General features: G+C 34.9%; 4 protein-coding genes across 5 annotated transcripts; 2 read left to right on the top strand and 2 right to left on the bottom strand.

The window, feature by feature from the left end:
- Positions 1 to 2454: 2454 nt before the first annotated feature.
- LOC105950473 (putative galactinol--sucrose galactosyltransferase 2) lies at positions 2455 to 7952 on the top strand. Of its 2 annotated transcripts, none has more exons than XM_012973835.2 (14): positions 2455 to 2759; positions 2926 to 3136; positions 3600 to 3871; positions 3990 to 4080; positions 4179 to 4227; positions 4348 to 4439; positions 4827 to 4934; positions 5053 to 5172; positions 5786 to 6338; positions 6437 to 6504; positions 6621 to 6755; positions 6921 to 7150; positions 7226 to 7314; positions 7428 to 7952. In XM_012973835.2, exons 2-14 carry the CDS (start codon positions 2958 to 2960, stop codon positions 7692 to 7694), a joined length of 2253 nt encoding a protein of 750 aa, XP_012829289.2. In that variant the 5' UTR covers positions 2455 to 2759; positions 2926 to 2957; the 3' UTR covers positions 7695 to 7952. The 2 variants fall into 2 exon arrangements, with proteins under 2 accessions (XP_012829289.2, XP_088673221.1); XM_088817095.1 differs by having other exon boundaries at positions 2756 to 2852.
- A 530-nt stretch (positions 7953 to 8482) lies between these two features.
- On the bottom strand, positions 8483 to 10574 carry LOC105950432 (cytochrome P450 71A8). Its single transcript, XM_012973781.2, has 2 exons — positions 9651 to 10574; positions 8483 to 9168 (listed from the first exon to the last, which is right to left on the bottom strand). Exons 1-2 carry the CDS (start codon positions 10563 to 10565, stop codon positions 8548 to 8550), a joined length of 1536 nt encoding a protein of 511 aa, XP_012829235.2. The 5' UTR covers positions 10566 to 10574; the 3' UTR covers positions 8483 to 8547.
- A 1298-nt stretch (positions 10575 to 11872) lies between these two features.
- Positions 11873 to 14316, bottom strand: LOC105950515 (cytochrome P450 71AP13). Its single transcript, XM_012973881.2, has 2 exons — positions 13278 to 14316; positions 11873 to 12619 (listed from the first exon to the last, which is right to left on the bottom strand). The coding sequence occupies exons 1-2, from the start codon at positions 14232 to 14234 to the stop codon at positions 12005 to 12007; spliced, it is 1572 nt and encodes a 523-aa protein (XP_012829335.1). The 5' UTR covers positions 14235 to 14316; the 3' UTR covers positions 11873 to 12004.
- Positions 14317 to 16176: 1860 nt separating this feature from the next.
- Positions 16177 to 19795, top strand: LOC105950477 (LAMMER-type protein kinase AFC2). The gene is made up of 11 exons (XM_012973839.2): positions 16177 to 16455; positions 17037 to 17223; positions 17536 to 17562; positions 17638 to 17791; positions 17885 to 17933; positions 18029 to 18143; positions 18355 to 18446; positions 18533 to 18689; positions 18791 to 18855; positions 18953 to 19050; positions 19146 to 19795. The coding sequence occupies exons 1-11, from the start codon at positions 16363 to 16365 to the stop codon at positions 19396 to 19398; spliced, it is 1290 nt and encodes a 429-aa protein (XP_012829293.2). The 5' UTR covers positions 16177 to 16362; the 3' UTR covers positions 19399 to 19795.
- Positions 19796 to 20397: the final 602 nt, after the last annotated feature.

Raw genomic sequence — 20397 nt, forward strand, 5'->3', positions numbered from 1 at the left:
GCAGTTTCAAATTTAGTGGAATCTTCTTGATTATATGGAGTATTATCACTTTTGTACTCGTTTTATCTTATTCGAACTCTACATTTTAAAGCAAGATGATCATAAAATGTGTTTTTTGGCTTGTATTTATCAGATTGTGATGCATGAAAAACTGTATTTTTACACAAAATGAGTACAAACTAGCAATGTTTTGAAAACCGGACCGGACATAGAACCGGGCAACCTACTGGGTCACGGTTGGACCGGTTCAACCGGGGTCCGACCGGGTTTTTATATTTTTTTTATTTTTTAATATATAATCCTAAAATGATTATTATACAAATATTTATTCAATAATTATATTATTCATTAAATGTCAACCAAAAACTATAATTTATTAATTATTCACAATAAAATTGACACGTAAATAGAATAGAAATAAATTTTGAAACATTCATAGCATAATTTAGACATTACATATGTTAAAAATTAATGAGTATAATTATATACATTTTTGAAGTATTATAAGAAAAAACATAAACTCTCTATCAGTAAATTTTACTAATTCTATTTTATTTATATACATTTAGATAGTAATTTTATATGTATTCAGTATTAATACATAGTAATAAAACAACACTAAACAACAAAAATTACTATTTAAATTACTCCCCCAAACCCTAATATATATGTATAGTGCCCCTGCCCCATTATCTACCCAGCCCCACCGCCTCCCTCTCTCTCCTTCCTCGTTTTCCACCTCTATGTTCTCCACTTCCATTTTTTTCTTTTTTTTTTGCCTTCCCCAACTCCTCACCAGCGTTATCTATACTCATGTGGTTTTAATATCCTATTGAAGCATCTCTAACAAATCAAAATTCCAAGAGAAGTGTAAAGATTTTCAAGTAGTTTTTTTTTTTTTCACTCCCTTTGCATAATCCGGTTTTGGGGCCGGTTTTTACCGGTTTTTACCGGTTCAACCGTGGTTTAACCGGTTCATTAGCAGCTGACCCGGTTTTTTTGCATTTGCGGGTTTTGGGGTCGACTCGGACCGGACCAGTCACCGGTTCGCGGTTGAACCGGTCGGGTTTTGAGAACATTGCAAACTAGAGCACATTTCATGGAATGCAGATGATTATGTTGAATTTGACACCATAAGGGTGGAAGTGTAAGAAGATTCATAGTTAAAGACGTAGATGTAATTATTCAAACAAGGTTTTTCGTAATTTGATCATACTTCATGAGTGGTTGTAATTTACCCTTTAAATAATAGATCTACACGTAATATTAATAACACACACTCGTTGCCAAAAAAATCTGATAAATATTAATTATTACTCAGGTTCGTATCACACATCACTTGTGATTAGATTTGAGTTCTTCACCATCTATGATTCGTCCAAAGTTTAATAAATTACTTAATTATTCGCTAATTGATAATAATTATTAATTAAGATAATATTATTAATACAGAATCAGAGGATCTACTAATTTATAATGGTTTAATTTTACATAATTGTTTGGCGTATCTGTTAGGTAAATCAAAAGCACGTGATCCTACGGTGTCGTTTTGCCTGACTCGTGAGATATGTAAAATTTCAACTGATGATGTAGTTGTAGTGAACCAACAAAAGGACAATAATTAAATATGCATGTGATTCGTGACCAGTAATTGTACTGTATTTTAGTTTCTAGTCAATTTTCAATTTAAATCATTTGTCTCTCTTACTTTTTTTATCATTTAAGTAAAAATTACTAAACCCCCTTCTTCTAAAAAAATTGCTAACCCTCAAAATTAAAATTATTTTTTGTGGCATTGAAAGATGCCAAAAAGATCCAATGTATGAATAATAATTTCAAAGATTCTCAATACAATCAACAAAAAAACACAGCTCTAAAAAGATCTCAATTAAAACCACAATTATATATTGTCAGATTCAAACATTTATTTTTTTAATTTTTTTAGTGAAGGAACTTGCAATCAGCCATATAAGTGTACTAGTTAGGTAAACCTACACTCTCGTATATAGTTCGCAAATTATAGAAGAAACGTAAACCACATTTATATTGACCATGTGGTGACAAGCGTCACCTTGCGATCGTTGACAATAGAATTTGGGATTTGGTCAGTTGACACGCGCTCACTTGCTTCAATCGTTGGGCATCAGGACACAAACATGTGAGTCTACTTTTTTTTATAACTTTTTATCTTAATTGCAATCTTCACCTGTGGCCATGTTTTCTTGACTCCCAAAACAATGGAAAGGTTACATGACAACTAATAAATAATAATGCAATAATAATGTCACGCCCCTTGTTTTTCATCCAATAAAAAAAATTGAAATTTGAAAAAATTAAATCAAACCTAAGTAGATCATATCACTTTGAACATGCTTAATCTTACACGACAGTCTTGCAACGAATAATTATTTCCGTTCACGTATTATAAGCGATGTGGGACGGGATATTGCAAATAATATTTCATTAAACACCGTAAAATGATGACTCATTTCCATGTCAATATTGCTTGGATCGGTCCCATTTATCGTAAACTCAAACATTATTGATCCAAAATTATTGTTTTTCATTACATGCCAAAATCTTACCGAAAACGAAATTTAAACAAAATATAATTACGCTCGTTTTTTCCTATGGTCTTTTGCTGCATCCTAAAGGGTACTTTGTATGTTTGTTTATGTCCTGATTTAGTTAGCTATAAAAACACCAATTCTTGAAACATAGTTCCTCACACTTCAATTTTCACCTAACTTTACAAATAGGTGAAAAAGACCGATCTTTCGTTAAGTCATATGTACATGTTCTTGTTTATTACAATAACATCATCAACCACATTTTCTTGATCTACGTTGTTAGTTACGTCAATAAATTCGTAAATTCTTTTTTTCTTTTTCTTCTTCTTATTTTGTTCTTCTGTGCTTTATGCAGATTACTCATTGGATAAAAGATTGTAGCACAATATGACTATCACTGCTACGCCGGTTATCAAGAATGGCTGCCTCACGGTCAGGGGTAAAGTTGTCCTAACCGGAGTTCCAGAAAATATCTTCGTTTCTCCGGCAAATGCAGGATCAGCTTTCGTCGCAGCCAACTCAACCGCATCGAGTTCTCGCCATGTCTTCAATCTTGGAGTTCTCGAGTAAGTAACTTCTCTCTCTCTCTCTCTCTCTCTCTCTCTCTCGCTCTCTCTCTCTCTCTCTCTCTCTCTCTCTCTCTCTCTCTCTCTCTCTAGTCCTCATCTGGGATTATATTGTCCATGATACGGTAATATGTGATTATCTTCTGTTTGAGATTTGTGATTATAGAATCCGTGTATTAGCTACATATATTTCATATGATTGTGTAATAATATAGGTTTATTTTGAACCGAATATCCTTAATTCATAGGTTTGATTTTGAAATCCGGACATCAAACATTTGATAAAGCTTGATTATATAGTCTATCAAGCATAATCACAGTTCCCAAACAACTTTCATACAGTTACATACATGATTGTTCTTAGAGACCAGTATTTTTCGACACATGTTCTTGATTCAATAGTTACTACCTCTTTAATTTTTCGTCGAAATAATTTATTTATTTATTTTGTTTTTGTGGGCAGAGATTGCAAGTTTGTGTGTCTTTTCATAGCCAAGATATGGTGGATGATACCGCGTATTGGAAAATCGGGTAGCGAAATTCCGATGGAAACTCAGATGCTTCTATTGGAAGTTGGAGAAGAATCCGTGTTAAGTGCATCGGATGAAGAAACGTCGTTCGAGGCAGCGAACGAGAATAAATTTTACGTTCTCGTTTTGCCTGTGCTTGATGGAGCTTTTAGGACAACTCTACAAGGGACTTCATCAAATGATCTCCAGTTCTGCTATGAAAGTGGTTGGGTTTTTTTTTTTCAATTTTAAAATCATATTTAATATTTTTTCTTTTCCATTTTTGGTAATTAATTAAAAAAGATTGTTAAATTTATTTTATTATTTTTTTTTTTGGTTTTAAGGTGATCCTGAAATTCAGACAAGTGAAGCATTGGAGGGTGTTTTTGTCAATTCTGGGGACAACCCTTTTGAGCTCATTAAGGATTCAATTAAGTATGTTTTGGTCTCTGTTTTTTTGAATTAATTAGGATTTTTTTAATTAATTTATTTATTTATTTAATTCATGTTTGGAAATTTTGATTTGAAATCAGGATATTGGCCAAGCATAAAGGTACATTTAGCCACCTTGAGACCAAAAAGGTAAACCTCTATACATTAATACAATTAGAACTAGCAAAATTCTATTTATTTAGCGAAATATTAAATTATCAAACAAAATTATTAATTTATCGATGTTATATTATGGTTCAAAATTTTCAGACACCAGCACATTTAGACTGGTTTGGTTGGTGTACATGGGATGCATTTTACACTGAAGTGACTCCAAATGGAATCAAAGAGGGTCTTCAGAGGTTCGATAAACAAAAAGAAAAAAATACAGTTTTCATCCTTCAAGTTTGTATGGATTTTACATTTGGTTCAATATATTCATAAACATACATTTGGTCCTTCGTGTTTCAAAAATTTAACATTTTTTGTAATTTCCATCAATTTATCGTTAGTCCGTCAGTTAAAGCAGTGATAAGCACGCACTTGATTGCGTTAGTTCTAATAGAAAATTGACGGAAATAACTAAAAGTGTTGACTTTTTGAAATGTGAGGGACCAGATGTGTAATCGGTGCAAACTAGAGGGATAAAAACTATAATTTTCTCTAAACAAAAACAAAGTTTATAAACTAAATTATATTCACACAATACACACACTAGAATAATATGTTTTCACTTTGCTTTAATACAGCTTCAAAGATGGAGGGATTTCTCCAAAGTTCTTGATCATAGACGACGGTTGGCAAGAAACGGAAAACGAATACCGGAAAGAAGGCGAGCCCGAAATCGAAGGAATACAGTAAGTCCCATGGTTTTTACCTCAGTAAAAAAATTGGTCATGTTTATTTATTTATTATTATTATTATTATTTGTTTATTTTATTTTTAAGTTCACTAATGATGCTTCTTTTGGTATAGGTGTGCAACAAGATTAACTGGTATCAAAGAGAACAGCAAATTTAAGGGAGAAGAATCAGATGGTTCAACCACAAATCTCAAAGAGTTGATACATCACATCAAAGAGAATTATGGACTAAAGTAAGTTTCAAAATTCTTCGAATTTAAATCCGATTTTTTTTGGATAGGAATTCGAACAGACCTGGTTTAATTTCAAAATTTTCATTTTTTTTTCCAACAAGTATATTTATATTATGAATATTATTACATGTTTTTATGTGTTTTAAATATAATATATGTAAATATATATATATATATATATATATATATATACATAAAATGATATAGATAATAGAAAACTTTATATTTTTGGGGCAAATTAGGGTCACCCCTAAGGTAAGGTCAAATTACGAAAACCCCCCTTGTGTATCGTCTTGCACGTCCAGTTTTATGGTGTCAAATTTATCTACTGAACGAGGGGTTTTTTCGTAAGAAAATACATAGTTGAAGGGGTAGTTGTAATTTCCCAAATATAAGGGATTTTTTCATAATTTTCTCCAAAAATTTCCGATTTTTTCGAAAATATATAAGCAAAGACGATTTTCGAAAATTACGAAATTTCCAAAATGGAATCGATTTTCATTTTCGGAAATTTCCAAAATCGGAATTGGAATCAAATTTCCACTTGCGAATTTAAAAAAAGAAAATGAAAATTTTCAGCATTCCAAAAAATTCTAACTTGTACATGATCCAGGTATGTATACATGTGGCACGCTCTAGTCGGATACTGGGGCGGACTCCTAACTTCGTCCGAGCCACTAAAGAAGTACAACCCGAAGCTCGTATATCCGGTACAATCACCCGGAAATATCGGGAATATCCGAGACATAGCCATGGACATAGTCGAGAAGTACGGAGTCGGAATAATCGACCCCGAAAAGATCTTCGACTTCTACAACGACATGCATAGCTATCTTGCTGATAGTGGTGTGGATGGTGTTAAGGTTGATGTCCAGAACATTCTAGAAACCCTAGGGTCCGGATACGGTGGAAGAGTGTCCATTACTAAAAAGTACCACGAAGCGCTCGACGAGTCCATCGAACAAAACTTCAAGGACAACAATTTGATTTGTTGCATGTGTCACAATTCGGACTCAATTTTTAGTTCCAAGAATAGCGCAACCGCTAGGGCCTCGGAGGATTTCATGCCGAACGAGCCGACTTTTCAGACGTTGCATATTGCATCGGTGTCGTTCAATAGTCTTCTCTTGGGCGAAGTCGTGGTCCCGGATTGGGATATGTTCCATGTAAGTATTTTTTAATTTTTTTTAAAATTATTATTAGCATTAACTAAAGTTATAATTAATCAGAGTATTGATCTATTTATTATGTTTCTTGATTGAAGAGCAACCATAGCACGGCCGAATTCCACGGTGCGGCGAGAGCGATAGGGGGTTGTCCCGTTTACGTAAGGTAGAGACAATTTTGTAACCTTACGTTTCGATCGTAATTCTCGTTTTGGAAGTATAAATAAATAAATACAAAATGAAAAACCATCTTATACATAAATCTTGTCTGTTTTATTACAGTGACAAGCCAGGCAAACATGATTTCAAGATACTTAGGAAACTTGTTCTTCCCGATGGATCCGTCTTGAGGGCTCGATATTCCGGAAGGCCTACACGAGACTGTCTATTCGTCGACCCCGTCATGGATGGCAAGAGGTTCCTCTCTCTCTCTCTCTCTCTCTCTCTCTCTCTCTCTCTCTCTCTCTCTCTCTCTCTCTCTCTCTCTCTCTCTCTCTCTCTCTCTCTCTCTCTCTCTCTCTCTCTCTCTCTCTCTCTCTCTCTCATAACTTACAAGACAACATTTGTAACTGATTTCAACAGCTTGCTAAAGATATGGAACTTGAATAAGCTAACTGGAGTAGTAGGTGTTTTCAACTGCCAAGGAGCAGGCACTTGGCCAATGAAACAGCCACTCGAATCGACCGAAAACTCCGCTAAAACGACAGCCACATCTATCACAGGCCGTGTTAGTCCATTAGACGTAGAATTTCTCGACGAAATTACCGGCGAAAACTGCACCGGAGACTTTGCTATATATGCATTCAACTCAGGTTATTTATTAATTAGTCCCTAAATAAATAAAATAAAATTCGAAACATTAATCCTTCGAATATTTCGTGTTACAGGATCTCTTACCACAGTGGCAAAGAACAAAACCGTCGAAGTTTCTTTAGACGTATTGCAATGCGAGATATTCACCGTCTCCCCGATAAAGGTTAGAAACTAAAAAAAAAAAAGCTGTTATATATAAATTTGATTCCGTTTTTTCGATTTTCGATGTTCGTATTTCATCACTACTAACAGAAATTTGTCGAACATTGCAAACAGGAACTCAACGAAAATGTCAAATTTGCCCCTATTGGCTTGATTAACATGTACAACTCGGGAGGAGCAGTCGTGGAATGCATTTATAACGACACAATCACGATCAAGGCCAAAGGGGCCGGATTATTCGGAGCATACTCGAGCGTTAAACCGAGTTCTTGCAAAGTTGATAACAAAAACGAGGATTTCACGTATGGTTCCGAGAATGGATTGTTGACGATAAATCTTCAAACCGAAGGCAGCTTCAAAGACATTGAGATAGTGTATTAACGCAGTTTTCGTGCAAGTTAATCGGCATTTCAAGATATAGCTATATTCTAGTTTCTATGCGGGACTCTCGTTTTATTTGTTTTTAATTTTACCCGTTTTCGGGTTCGTTTTAGGCTCTGTTGGATTCGTGTTTTCGTTTTGAAAAAATTGTGATGCTTTCATATTCACATTGTTCATTAGAAGTTACTTGATGTACTTGGGAATAATTTATGAAGTCAGTTAACTGCATTTGCTAATTAGATTTTAATTCTTGAAGAATATTATCGGATTTTGTCCCTATATTTACAAGCTATTCATTTTTTATCCCTAAACAAAATCGAGTTACAATTTTTGATCCTTATGTTTGCTTCATAAATCACATCCCCTTTGTCCTGTTTTCCCCCAAATTTCACAATTCTTTATAAGGAAAAATACAGTTTTCATCCCTCAGTTTTTTCCAATTTCATATTTGGTCCCCCATGTTTACAAAAAGCACATTTGGTCCCTTATATTTTAAAAATTTAACACTTTTAGTCATTTTCGTTAAATTTCTGTTAAAACTAACGAAAAATCGGACGTGTTTCCATCACTACTGTCACAGACGGACTAACGATAAACTGACGGAAATAACCAAAAAAGTGAAATTATTGAAACATGAGATACCAAATGTATTTTTTGTGGACATGGAAGACCAAATGTAAAATCTTCTCAAACTTGAGAGATGAAAACTGTAAATTTCTCGTTCTTTATATATTAAACATTCATGCATTATAAAGGCATCTTTCAACATACTTCAAAAAAAAAAAAAAAAAAAAAAAAAAACACTGCACGCAGTAATTCGAAATTTAAATACTTCGATAGTGTACGAAATTTATTACTTCGTCCGATTAGCAACCGCAAGAAGAGGGTTAGCTTTGTGAATAGTAACTCCAGCTTTTTCACTCACGTCCAAATCTTTCCCATGTAATCCATCAGGCAATTCCCAGTTAAATTTATGCACAATATTTGCCAACACAAACTCGATAGTGGCAACCGCAAACGAAATCCCGGGACAACCCCTTCTCCCCGCCCCAAACGGAATAAGCTCAAAATCGAGGCCCTTAAAATCAACATTCTCATTCTTTGAGTTCTTCAAGAATCTCTCCGGCTCAAACTTCTCCGGCTCATCCCAAGACTGTGGGTCCCGCCCTATGGCCCACGCGTTAACCATCACTATCGTTCCCTTCGAGACATCGTAGCCCTTTATTTTCACGTCTTTGTCGGCTACTCTTGGTACTAATAACGGGCTCGGAGGGTGAAGACGAAGAGTTTCCTTGATCACTGCTTTCATGTAATGCATTTTTTCGAAGTCTTCGTCCGTTATGTCGTTTTTGCCTTTGACGATTTCTCGTACTTCCTTTTGCAAATTTTCCATCACTCTAGGGTGTCGTAAGAGTTCCGCCATCGCCCATTCGAGAACTGTGGCTGTGGTATCAGTCCCGCCGGCATAGACATCCTGTGAAAGCAAAATAAATTCATTATAGGACAAAAAACACTTCACCCCCTATAAATTTTTCATATTCACATTCCCCCCCCGAAAAATAAAAAATATTGTTCTGGTTGTACTTTGCCCCAAATCCAATTTCGTGTGGGGAACGTGCACCAAAAAATAATTCATAGGGGTAAGGTGTACTAACAATAACAATTAAAGGGTTCGTTGCAATAAAAACACTAAATTTCAGTGAATAATTAACCCATCGAAATTTAGCTATCGGACAACAGAAATAACACTTTAAAAGGGGAACACTCACTTTTTTGACTTTTTATAGGAGGGAAAGTGCAAAATCAAAAATTTATAGGGGGTGAAGTGCAATTTTCCCGTATATACACAGTCACACGCATAGGTATACATGAAAATTGATAGCCAAGAACAAGTTTAGGCTGAATGAAAACAACTCCAAATAAAGCAGATAATGGCAGATAATTTTAGCTACTCACCAAAATTAATGCTTTGATACTGTCTCTGTCGACCGAAAAACCGGAAGCCTCATCGTTATAAATTTCAAGAACAATATCAATAAAATTCCCTCCATTTTTCTCTCCCTCCGGTTTTTCCATCCGTTCTCGAATAAGGCCCTCGAGAAAATCGTCAAGTTCTTTAGCAACCCTTCGAACTCTCTTATCCAAGCCGTTGACACGGCTAATCCAACCAAGCCACGGAAATATATCCCCGATACTAATAATCCCCAAAAGCTCCAAAAACTCCGCCAACAAACTCATCGATTTCCCGCCATTTTCCGACTCGCCGTACTTGCGTCCGAAGGCCGATCGACAAATTCCGTCGTTAGTCAACTCGGAAAACATCTCACTCAAATTGACCACATTTTTCTCCGACGAAGAAGTATATTCTCCGATCTTTTCCACGAAAAGGGCGGTTTCGTCTTTTCTAACGGAACGAAAAGATTGAACCATTTTGTTGCTTAGGAGATGGACGACGAGTATGCTCTTCAGCTGCCTCCAGAATTCGCCGTAAGGGGCAAAAGAGACATCTTTACCATCGTAGAAAAGCTTCTTCTGAACACTGTAGTGAGGCCGGTTCACGAAAGTGAGGTCATGAGTTTTCATGATCTCACGAGCTGCATCGGCCGATGAGACAACAACCACGGGCCCACTACCGAAGTGAAGGAGCATTACCGGGCCGTGTTTTCGGGCCAAGAAATGGAAGTCCTGGTGGGGTAACGGGCCGAGTTGGTGGAGATTTCCGATTATCGGTAGCTTTCGAGGCGAGGGTGGCAAGTTTTTCTTGTTTGTACTAGGTAATAATTTGTTGAACCATTTGGTAATAGATAAAAACAAGAACAAAGATATAATAAGAAGTGGAAATGTGAAGAAGTGCAATTGAATTTCCTCCATTGTTGTTGTTGTATGCAAAGCTGTATATGAACAATGTTCCTTATGGCTCATTTTATGGATTAATAATAGGGTAAATTACACCAACACCCCTGAAGTATGCTTAAATAACTGTAAGGTCCATGTGGTATTAATAATTACACTCACCACCCTGAAAAGTAGTTAAAAACTCTAACAGGATAATGCATTGGATATATTATTCAGATAGGGTTCTAATGGACTATTACTTTTAGCTAGTGGTGAAGACAACAAAGAGTTACGGGTGATTTAAAAAATATTGGGGGAGCCATGTCACCCCATAACTCCCCATAACTCTATGTTATCTCCACAACTAGCTAAAAGTAATAGTCCATTAGAACCCTATCGGAATAATGTAACCAATGCATTATCCCGTTAGAGTTTTTACTACCTTTCAGGGGGTTGAGTGTAATTATTAATACCACATGGACCTTACAGTTATTTAAGTATACCTCAGAGGTGTGGGTGTAATTTACCCTTAATAATAATAATTAATTCTTTGATTAAGTCAACTGAATTTGCCAAGATAGAAGATTCTACAATTTTTAATTTGATTATCTTAATATTAATACCTCCATTATTACAATAATTAATCTCTGACTTTGACCAGCACAACTTTTGAAGACTTTGACCAGCATAATAATAAATACTCATTCGATTTAGTCTTTTGTGTTTAAAAAATATAACTATTTTTTGCTTATTTCTGTCAATTTTCTGTTAGTATCTAATGGAAACGAGCATGTGCATATCACTGTTTTATATCTTAATTGACAGACTAACAGTAAAATTACTAAAAGTGTTAAATTGTCAAAACGCGAGGGACTAAATCTGTTTTTTCTAAGAACAAAAGGAACTAAATATGAAATCAAGGTAAAATTCAAGGACGGAAAGTGTAACTTGCCCATGAATATTATTATTTGCTTAATCTTTATTTGCACGAAATTTCATTTTTCGATGAATAATAAATATGCGTATTTACTCTTAGAACGTTTTCGTTTTGGATAAAAGTGAAACATAGAAGAATTTGGTGCAAGTTTTTTATTCCACAAAGGGGATTTATGTGAAAGCTCATTTATTAAACACAACAACTAACCAATTATGGGAAATAATATTTCTTTCATCCTTCAAATTTGTATCGATTTTATATTTGGTCCCTCATATTCATAAAAAACACATTTAGTCCATCATGTTTCAAAATTCAACAATTTTAGTCATTTCCGTCAATTTTTTGTTAGTACTAACGGAATCAAACATGAGACTCTCACCACATTAACTGACGGACTAACAACAAATTGACGAAAATGACCAAAAAATGTCCAATTATTGAAACATGAGAGATCAAATATGTTTTTTATGACCAAATGTGAAATCGCGGTCCAGACTTGAGGGATGAAAACTGTAATTTTCCCAACCAATTATATATCTTAGCTTGTAAAATATGGTTTAGCCACTACTTCCAAAGGTGACTTCCTATGCATAGTGATGCCAAAAACTTCCTCCATATCAAGATCGACGGCCTTGATTCCATCCGGAAGTTCCCAATCGAAGCTATGCACAAGCTGTGCCAAAGCAATCTCGACGGTTGCGGAGCCAAACGCAATCGCAGGGCAGCTTCTTCTACCGGCACCAAAAGGTATCAGCTCAAAATCCTTCCCCTTGAAATCGACATCACTATCCACAAACCTATCCGGGTAGAATCTATCCGGGTGGGACCACGTTCCCGGGTCCCGACCCACGGCCCACGCGTTCACGAAGATCCGTGTTTTCTCGGGGATCGTGAACCCTCCGATCGTGACCTCTTGCATGGATTCGTGTGGGACAAGTACGGGTGCCGGTGGATGCAATCGGTAGATTTCTTTGATGACGGCTTTCATGTAAGGCAAGTGAAGTAAATCGTTTTCAGACACGAATTTTTTTTGTCCGACTACTTTTCGTACTTCGGTTTGTAGTTTCTTTAGTACACTTGGATTTGTCACAAGCTCTGTCATGCCCCAGTCTAGTACTATGAAGGTTGTATCAGTTCCTGCAGCAAACATGTCCTACAATTGAACATAAAAAGATCTAGTTATTACTATTTATTTATATAAAATAATAGAATATATATCATTTACAAATTATTTTAATGAAATATTTCAAAAATCAATAATTGCGTCAAAATATAAACAATTTTGTTTGAGATTCAGAGTATGTTGTTAAAAGTATTGTTCACAAGTTCTATTATATAGATGTAAACAACGACTTAATTCCACTTCGTACCCTCGAAAAGTACCATTTTGGCACTTTGCACCTCCAAAAATAATTTAAGGCACTTTTCACCCTCGAAACATGTTTCATCGTTCAAAGTGCACCCTAGTCTATTTTTCGGCCATATTTTCCGACATCGACTAATTTTATGATTGTCAACACAGGACTATTTTTGTCACTTCAATTGACTTTTTCTCTTGGGTGCAAAGTGCTAATGCATTTTTTTAGGGTGCAAATTGTCAAATATACTTTTTCGAGGATGCTAAATGAAAAAAATGTAATTTAATCAAATTAAGTAAGATTTTATTCATTAGCTTGCGTTGATATTTTTTTACAGCTATTTATATATAAAACAAATATTAAAAATTAGATAATATAATTTCATTTGTCCTCTACGCATGCATCTAGTAACTTATGAGCTAATTGAATATAAGTTTATGAATTAAGACTTACCAAGAGTAGAGCTTTGACATTATCCATAGTGAGAGGCATTTCAGCATCTTTATCCTGATGTATCTCAAGCAATATATCCACAAAATCCTTCTTCTCCTTCGCGCAATCCGATTTCGTCCGTAATCGCTCTTCAATCACGTCATTGAAAAGTCGGTCGAACCGCTTGAAAGCTTTCACAAGCCTAGCCTTATTCCCCGTCAAAGTATGCATAAACACTTCCATGGAAGGAAAAAAATCACCAAGGGCGAATCCGCCGAGCAATTCTTGGTACTCGTTAAGCATCTCCTGGAACCCTAGCCTCTCGTACTCTCCATCGACCGAGAAATCCTTCCCGAACACAATTCGGCATAGAACATCGTTCGCGTAGAGGTTAAGTAGCTTCGTTAGGTTTATTGTCTTGTTAGGGTATGACGACGACGATGAAGAATGTTCTAGAACCCTCTGGAAGAGTCTAGAAACTTCTTCTTCCCTCACGAACCCGTAGGATTGGACCCTCTTCACGCTTAATAGTTCGAGGGTTGAGATCTTTCTCACGTGCCTCCAGTGGGGCCCGTAAGGAGAAAACGCAATATCACTGCAGTTGTAGAAGAGGATCTTGGCCGCGAATATCTCGGGCCGGGTCGCGAGTGCAAGGTCGTGGGTTTTGAGCGCTTCTTTCGCCGTTTGCGGGGACGAGAGAACCACGGTTGGGACTTCACCGAGCTGTAAGAAGAAAACGGGGCCGAATTTCTTTGCCAGGGAGTCGAGAATGAGGTGCGGATGCTTGCCGATTAGTTGGTGGAGGTTGCCGATGATTGGTAGCTTTGTAGGGCCAGGAATATGTTTGTGTGATTTATGTTTGAGGGTTGGATTCTTGTTTGATAGATATTTGAGAAGTAAAACTATCAAGATTGATGAAATGAACAAGGGGACCAATAATAGGAAGTTTCTCTCAATGTATTGTGATGGAGGCTCCATTGTTGAGCTTTTTGTTTTGAGTGTTAGGAGTTTGAGATTTTGCAATTTGTGAATGGTTACATTTCATTTTATAGGTAGAGTTTGTACAACTTTCAACTAGCATTAATGGACAAATTTATGGGAAGAAGAAAAAAACAATTGGTGTGAAACCAAAAGATTGGTGCTCCTTCCTTATCCATATTAAAAAAAATAAAATGGTCCACCCTAGATATGAACATTGTGTGGTGTAGTGGTGAAGTAAATATGATGAATATAAATTGAGAAAAAATTTAGAGTGTAATTATGTGTAGATTTACGGTTTAAATCAATCCACTGTAAATAACTAAGTACAACATCTAATTTTTCCATTTTTTGTGTCTCAAGTATGCACCGATTTCATATTTGATTTCACGAAAAACACATTTGATTCTGTCCGTTTTATAAATTCAGTACTTTTAGTCCATTCCATCAATTATTTGCTTTTAATCACATATGGATGATCATCATCTCAGAAACCTGTGCCTTATCATTGTTGGCCTTTATCCATGAATATTTCATTTTGTTATTTTTTTTATATAATTTTAAGGTATGCAATCAATTACTGCCTAGCTACTAACCAACTTCAAAGTTATCTACAATATAATTTGTTCATAAAAAATATATAATATTGATGTTGCTTGTTAATTACAAAATTAGTAGAGAAAAACAAAATAAAACAAAACAAAAATTATTACAAAAATACGGTTAGAATTATCTTAACATTCTCACAACGTTAACTCCTTTTATAAATAAGATTACTCGAAATTGAGTAATCGCCAGTGTAGTATATATATTATGATGCTTCTCCACAGTGGTATTGTTGTCCTAATCACCTTTAACCACTTGTCTATAGACTTTTGACTTCTTGATTTATTGTTCTCTACAGTGGTATTGTTGTGCGAAAATACAGTTTCTGATGCACCACAATCTGATATATACAAGCCAAAAAACACATCTTATGATTATCTAGCTTCAATATCTGGAGTTCGAATATGATACAGCGGGTCCAAAATTGAGAATATTTCATATAATCTAGAAGATTCCACTAAATTTGAAACTGCAAAGATGAACGTGTAAGAAGATTTATAAGTGATGGGTGATTGTAATTAACCCAAATAAAAAAGGAATTTTCGTAATTTAACTATGACTCAAGGATGGTGGTAATGTACCCTTGATATTTCAATAAATAGTTCTTGCAGCTTCTTGGTTGATACTTGTACTTTATTCATGTGTGTATAAATTATTTCATGTATATAATTGTGATTGGGCCCATAAGGCCCAAACAAAACTATTTATATCAAACCCGATTTTGAGACCTATTAAATGGCCCCATTAGATAATAATGCAAATTAACAATTATAAATAGAGTTGTCATTAATAATTCGAAAGTATAGTAGAACCTCGATAAATTAATAATTTGGTTTAAATAATAATTTGTATCGGTCCCCACTCAATAAAGATGTACTAAATTATTTATTCGATAAATTAATAAATTTTTGTTAGTCTTAACTGTATTAATTTATAGATATTTGATTGTACATGTTATTTTAGTATTCTACAATCTTTTTCCTATTCTCTTAAATTAACCATATACACGTAAAACTTGGAGGGATTGAATTTTTTTTTTATATTCTTTTACATTTGAGTTTATATATAATAATATTTTTATATATGTTTATTTGCTATTACACCCATTTCAAATAAAAAAAATGAAAACCATTTAATAATGAATATCATAAATTCCATGATTTTTTTCCTTTATGAAAGTTGTGTTTTAATGATTATTTATGAGTTTATTTTTTTAATAAATAAATACATGATTTTATCACAACATTTGATCCGATTCCGATGGCATATACCATTTTTCACCATAAACGCATTAGACTATCATCAATAGAAAGAAGCGGCTGCAGTAACGCCACGTGTACGGCAGGATTTCGTCGCAACTGACACGGCGCAAATATTAGGTCAATATTAAGCAGCATCTAAATCTCCCCCGCTCAATATCTTCTCAGCCATACGCAAGCTTTTTCTCTCTCTTCAAACCCTAGCGTTTTCTCTCTCTAGAAAAAAACAATAATTCTCCCTCGAAATTTCGCGCAAGCCTGAGATGGAGATGGAACGCGTGACGGAGCTAACTATGGATCGCCGGCCGAGGAAAAGGCCTCGACTGGGATGGGATGTTCTTCCCCAAGCCCCTAAGGTATTTTCCGATCTGGATCTCAAAATTCTTGGACAATTTCTTTTTTTTTTTCTTTTGTTTCTCTGTAGATCTGATGGGAAAAAATGATTTTTATTGGATCAGGTATGAATAATATTTGATCTTTGTGATGATTTTTTATCTTGATAATTATTTCTAGATCTGTGTTTTTTTAATTGTTTTGAATCGATTATTTTTTTATTTATTAATTGTTCTATTTTATGATATCTTATTTGGGGCTATTAATCGTTAAATTAGATGGATTTCTGTGTGTTAATGATCTAAGGCTTGGTTATTTATCTTATATGATTTTGGGAGAAGCATTCGCTTGTATCTCAGATCATGTTGAATTTTGTTTCCTTGGAATTTTGAAATCAAGGTTCCGTTTTTTATTTTATTTAAACGTAAATTATTATATATTTCAATAATTTATGAATTGTTTTGTAGTTATTCGATTGTTTTTTTTCTCTTTTGGATTGATAGATATACTAGGTATATTTGGTATGGTGCACAGGGTAATCGAGGAGGTAAACAAAATTAAATTATTGATATTGAGTAAAATTTGAATGGGTGCCTGTGTGTAGGCTCAGCTATCATTGTTTTCTGCACAAGATATTGGAAATGTGACAAGCTATGAACCTTCGGCACTTTCGGACCATCATAATGCATTGTTTGTTAAGAGCCTGGCTCGAAATGGTTCCCCACCATGGAGAGAGGATGACAAAGAAGGCCATTATATGTTTGAGATCGGAGATAATTTAACTTCTCGCTGTAACTACCTTCACTACTATTAAGAACCTATATTTTTTTTTGCCTCCTGCATTTATATGACTTACTTCAATAAATAAATTCGTACCTTTTAGATAGAAGTAGGACTAACGATGATTTTTGTTGCATTTTGGTATCTGTGGCAATACTTCCATTGTGTGTTTTCATCTTTATTATCATTAGTCTTCTATGTACTTTAAAAAAATATTGCAATTGATTAAGTGAATCATAAATAGCCGTTCTTTTCCTTCATTACGCGAGTTTTTTGGCTGACCTATGTACTTATTTTGTTTTTTGGTATATTTATTTTTGCAGATAAGATTCACAGCAAGATGGGTGAAGGTATGTCCATTCTGATTGTCTTTTGCTTTATTGCAGTGTTGTATTCCATTGGGTTAACCAGGTTTTTACTTTCAGGCACTTTTGGTCAGGTTCTAGAGTGCTGGGATCGAGATCGAAAGGAAATGGTAGCCATAAAGATTGTCCGTAGTATCAAAAAATACCGTGAAGCAGCAATGATTGAGGTAGATGTGCTCCAACAACTTGGTAGGCATGATGAAGGTGGCAGTCGGTGAGTTTTTATTTCGACTTTTTTTTTTATTGCTGCCATTGTTTTCGGCATTTACAAATAATCACGGTGGTTGAACAAGTTTATTCCTTGCAGTTGTGTTCAAATACGGAACTGGTTTGACTATCGTAACCATATTTGTATTGTAAGTACATATAATTGATTTAGTGGGTTAATTTCCCCAACCTAACAAATGTTATGGGGATTAAAGCTGTCCATGGACTTAAATGGTGTCAACAGGTCTTTGAGAAGCTTGGACCAAGCTTATACGATTTCCTTCGCAAAAACAATTATCGCTCATTTCCCATTGATCTTGTTCGTGAGATTGGAAGACAACTGTTGGAATGTGTAGCATGTGTGTAAATAGTTTCTACTCATTCAATACAATGTTCTTTATGAAAGATTCTATTAATAGGGTGTCAACAGTGCCATTTAATATTTCTAATATTTTTTTATTTCAAAAACAACCATTTAGATTAGGATCTCATCTTTTTCACTTAATACATGAAATAAGCTTTTAGGCGCGTTGTTTTACTATTGTGTTGATTGCTTCTCTCCTACTTCAGTTATGCATGATTTGCACCTCATCCATACGGACCTGAAGCCTGAGAATATTCTTCTCGTCTCATCAGAATACTTGCGAGTGCCCGAGTACAAGGTAGTTTTATATGGCCCTTATGGTTTGTCTACAAATTTTTATGTCTGTAAATTGGTTTGAAACTCATATTTCGTGTCTGTCTTCAGGGTTCATCTAGGTCTCCTAAGGATTCTTCATTTTACAAGAGAATACCAAAGTCAAGTGCAATCAAAGTTATCGATTTTGGTAGCACAACCTATGACAAGAAGGACCAGTCGTACATTGTATCAACACGACATTACCGAGCCCCAGAAGTTATTCTAGGTAGTCGATTTAAGCAAAAATTCTTCTTTGTATTTGTGAGCTGTATGGTTTCCTTGCTTTGATTATGATCTGATACCTCCTTTTGTACTTTGGCTGTGAAGGAATGGGATGGAGTTACCCGTGTGACATATGGAGTGTTGGCTGTATTTTAGTGGAGCTTTGTTCGGTATGATGCTAATTTGATGCTGTCACATGGTTTTTCTAGTACACTAGTATATTTTCGAATATTTCAGCAATTATTTTTCCCGCCTGTTGTTGTGCAGGGTGAAGCGTTGTTTCAAACCCATGAAAATTTGGAGCACCTTGCGATGATGGAAAGAGTGCTTGGACCACTACCCCAACACATGTTGAAAAAAGCAGAGTAAGCTGTTAAATATTTTCTTATCTAAGTACTGAAATGAAATGTCCGAATAAATTATTAATTGGGGCCGTTTTGATGGGGTTTTTTTTGTCCAGTCGACATGCGGAGAAATATATTAGAAGGGGCAGATTAGACTGGCCAGAGGGAGCGGCATCTAGAGATAGTATAAAAGCAGTATTAAAGATGCCCAGGCTTCAGAATATGGTTATGCAACTCGTAGATCACTCTGCGGGCGATCTTATTCATTTATTACAAGGTCTTTTGAGATACGATCCTTCGGAAAGAATGTCTGCTGACGAAGCCCTAAAGCACTCATTTTTCACGAGGGATCATTTTAGGAGATATTGAAATATTCTTTTAGGTAGTCGTCGACATATTTACGAATCTGCCAGGGAAGATTATGCAATGCAATTTTACTGAGGGAGTGCATCTGGCCTAATGGTGCTGTGCTATTTTTCATCGGGGAGAAGGCCAAAGTGCGCTCGTGCTTGATCGGTGTACATAAATCTTCGTCACACAGGAGTTGTACAAACTCCAAAATTTTTTTATTGGTCTTCTTTTTAAGGTGGATTTGTTGTCTTATTGTATGATGTAGTCTCTGATGAGATGCTAATAAATTTTAGATTTTGTGATTTGATTTGATTAATACTATTGAATCGACAATTAAAATATACTTTGGGTATATGAATTCTGTTTCAGGCTGGAATTATATTAGACAGAAACACGGAATTTGTAGCCTTCTTAATTTGCAACTTCACAACTTTTTAATATTATTATTAGTACCATGTGAGTGTAATTTGTCATTAAAAAGAAAAGAAATGCTATGCCTGTTGGGAAGAATTGACAAAAACAAATGTAGGTGGTATTTGGTAGTAACGTATATGTGGGGGTTTTTGTAATTTATCCTAAATTTAGGGTGATTTTCATAATTTACCCTTATATAAGGATTAATGTTACCAAATAAAGGGTTATACTTCTCATATACATCACGAGTTTCAACTAATAAAAAAAAAAAAAAACAGCATTAATAATATATTAGAATAATCAAACTCTATTACCATATATTAACAAGAAGATGATATCCGAGTTCGCTTGCAAAATCAATTCTCTGGATTAGAGATGTGAACGAGTCGAGCTCTAGCCAAGCTCGTTATGCTGTTTTTTTTTTTCTTTCTCTTTTTATAAGTATTAATTCTTTTACAAAATAAAGAATAAACTGTGGAAGTGTATATATCTTTTAATATTTATATGTTATTTATATATTATTTCTATAATATTTTATATTATTATACATTATTTAAATAAAGAAAAGAAAAAAATACGACTTGCGAGCTGGCTCGTGAGTTC

Source organism: Erythranthe guttata, chromosome 4 (assembly GCF_056151865.1).
Source record: "Erythranthe guttata isolate IM_541 chromosome 4, IM_541, whole genome shotgun sequence".
NCBI classification, from domain to species: domain Eukaryota; kingdom Viridiplantae; phylum Streptophyta; class Magnoliopsida; order Lamiales; family Phrymaceae; genus Erythranthe; species Erythranthe guttata.

What these genes read in the sequence shown, in the direction of transcription:
- LOC105950473 (XM_012973835.2), top strand. Translation starts at nt 2,958, where the DNA reads ATGACTATCACTGCTACGCCGGTTATCAAGAATGGCTGCCTCACGGTC. An exon ending in CCAGTTCTGCTATGAAAGTG is followed by an intron (nt 3,872 to 3,989) that starts GTTGGGTTTTTT and finishes TTTGGTTTTAAG; the next exon opens with GTGATCCTGAAATTCAGACA. An exon ending in CTCATTAAGGATTCAATTAA is followed by an intron (nt 4,081 to 4,178) that starts GTATGTTTTGGT and finishes ATTTGAAATCAG; the next exon opens with GATATTGGCCAAGCATAAAG.
- LOC105950432 (XM_012973781.2), bottom strand. Translation starts at nt 10,565, where the DNA reads ATGGAGGAAATTCAATTGCACTTCTTCACATTTCCACTTCTTATTATA. An exon ending in GTATCAAAGCATTAATTTTG is followed by an intron (nt 9,169 to 9,650) that starts GTGAGTAGCTAA and finishes TTGCTTTCACAG; the next exon opens with GATGTCTATGCCGGCGGGAC.
- LOC105950515 (XM_012973881.2), bottom strand. Translation starts at nt 14,234, where the DNA reads ATGGAGCCTCCATCACAATACATTGAGAGAAACTTCCTATTATTGGTC. An exon ending in ATGTCAAAGCTCTACTCTTG is followed by an intron (nt 12,620 to 13,277) that starts GTAAGTCTTAAT and finishes GTTCAATTGTAG; the next exon opens with GACATGTTTGCTGCAGGAAC.
- LOC105950477 (XM_012973839.2), top strand. Translation starts at nt 16,363, where the DNA reads ATGGAGATGGAACGCGTGACGGAGCTAACTATGGATCGCCGGCCGAGG. An exon ending in ACTGTTGGAATGTGTAGCAT is followed by an intron (nt 18,144 to 18,354) that starts GTGTGTAAATAG and finishes CTCCTACTTCAG; the next exon opens with TTATGCATGATTTGCACCTC. An exon ending in CACATGTTGAAAAAAGCAGA is followed by an intron (nt 19,051 to 19,145) that starts GTAAGCTGTTAA and finishes TTTTTTGTCCAG; the next exon opens with TCGACATGCGGAGAAATATA.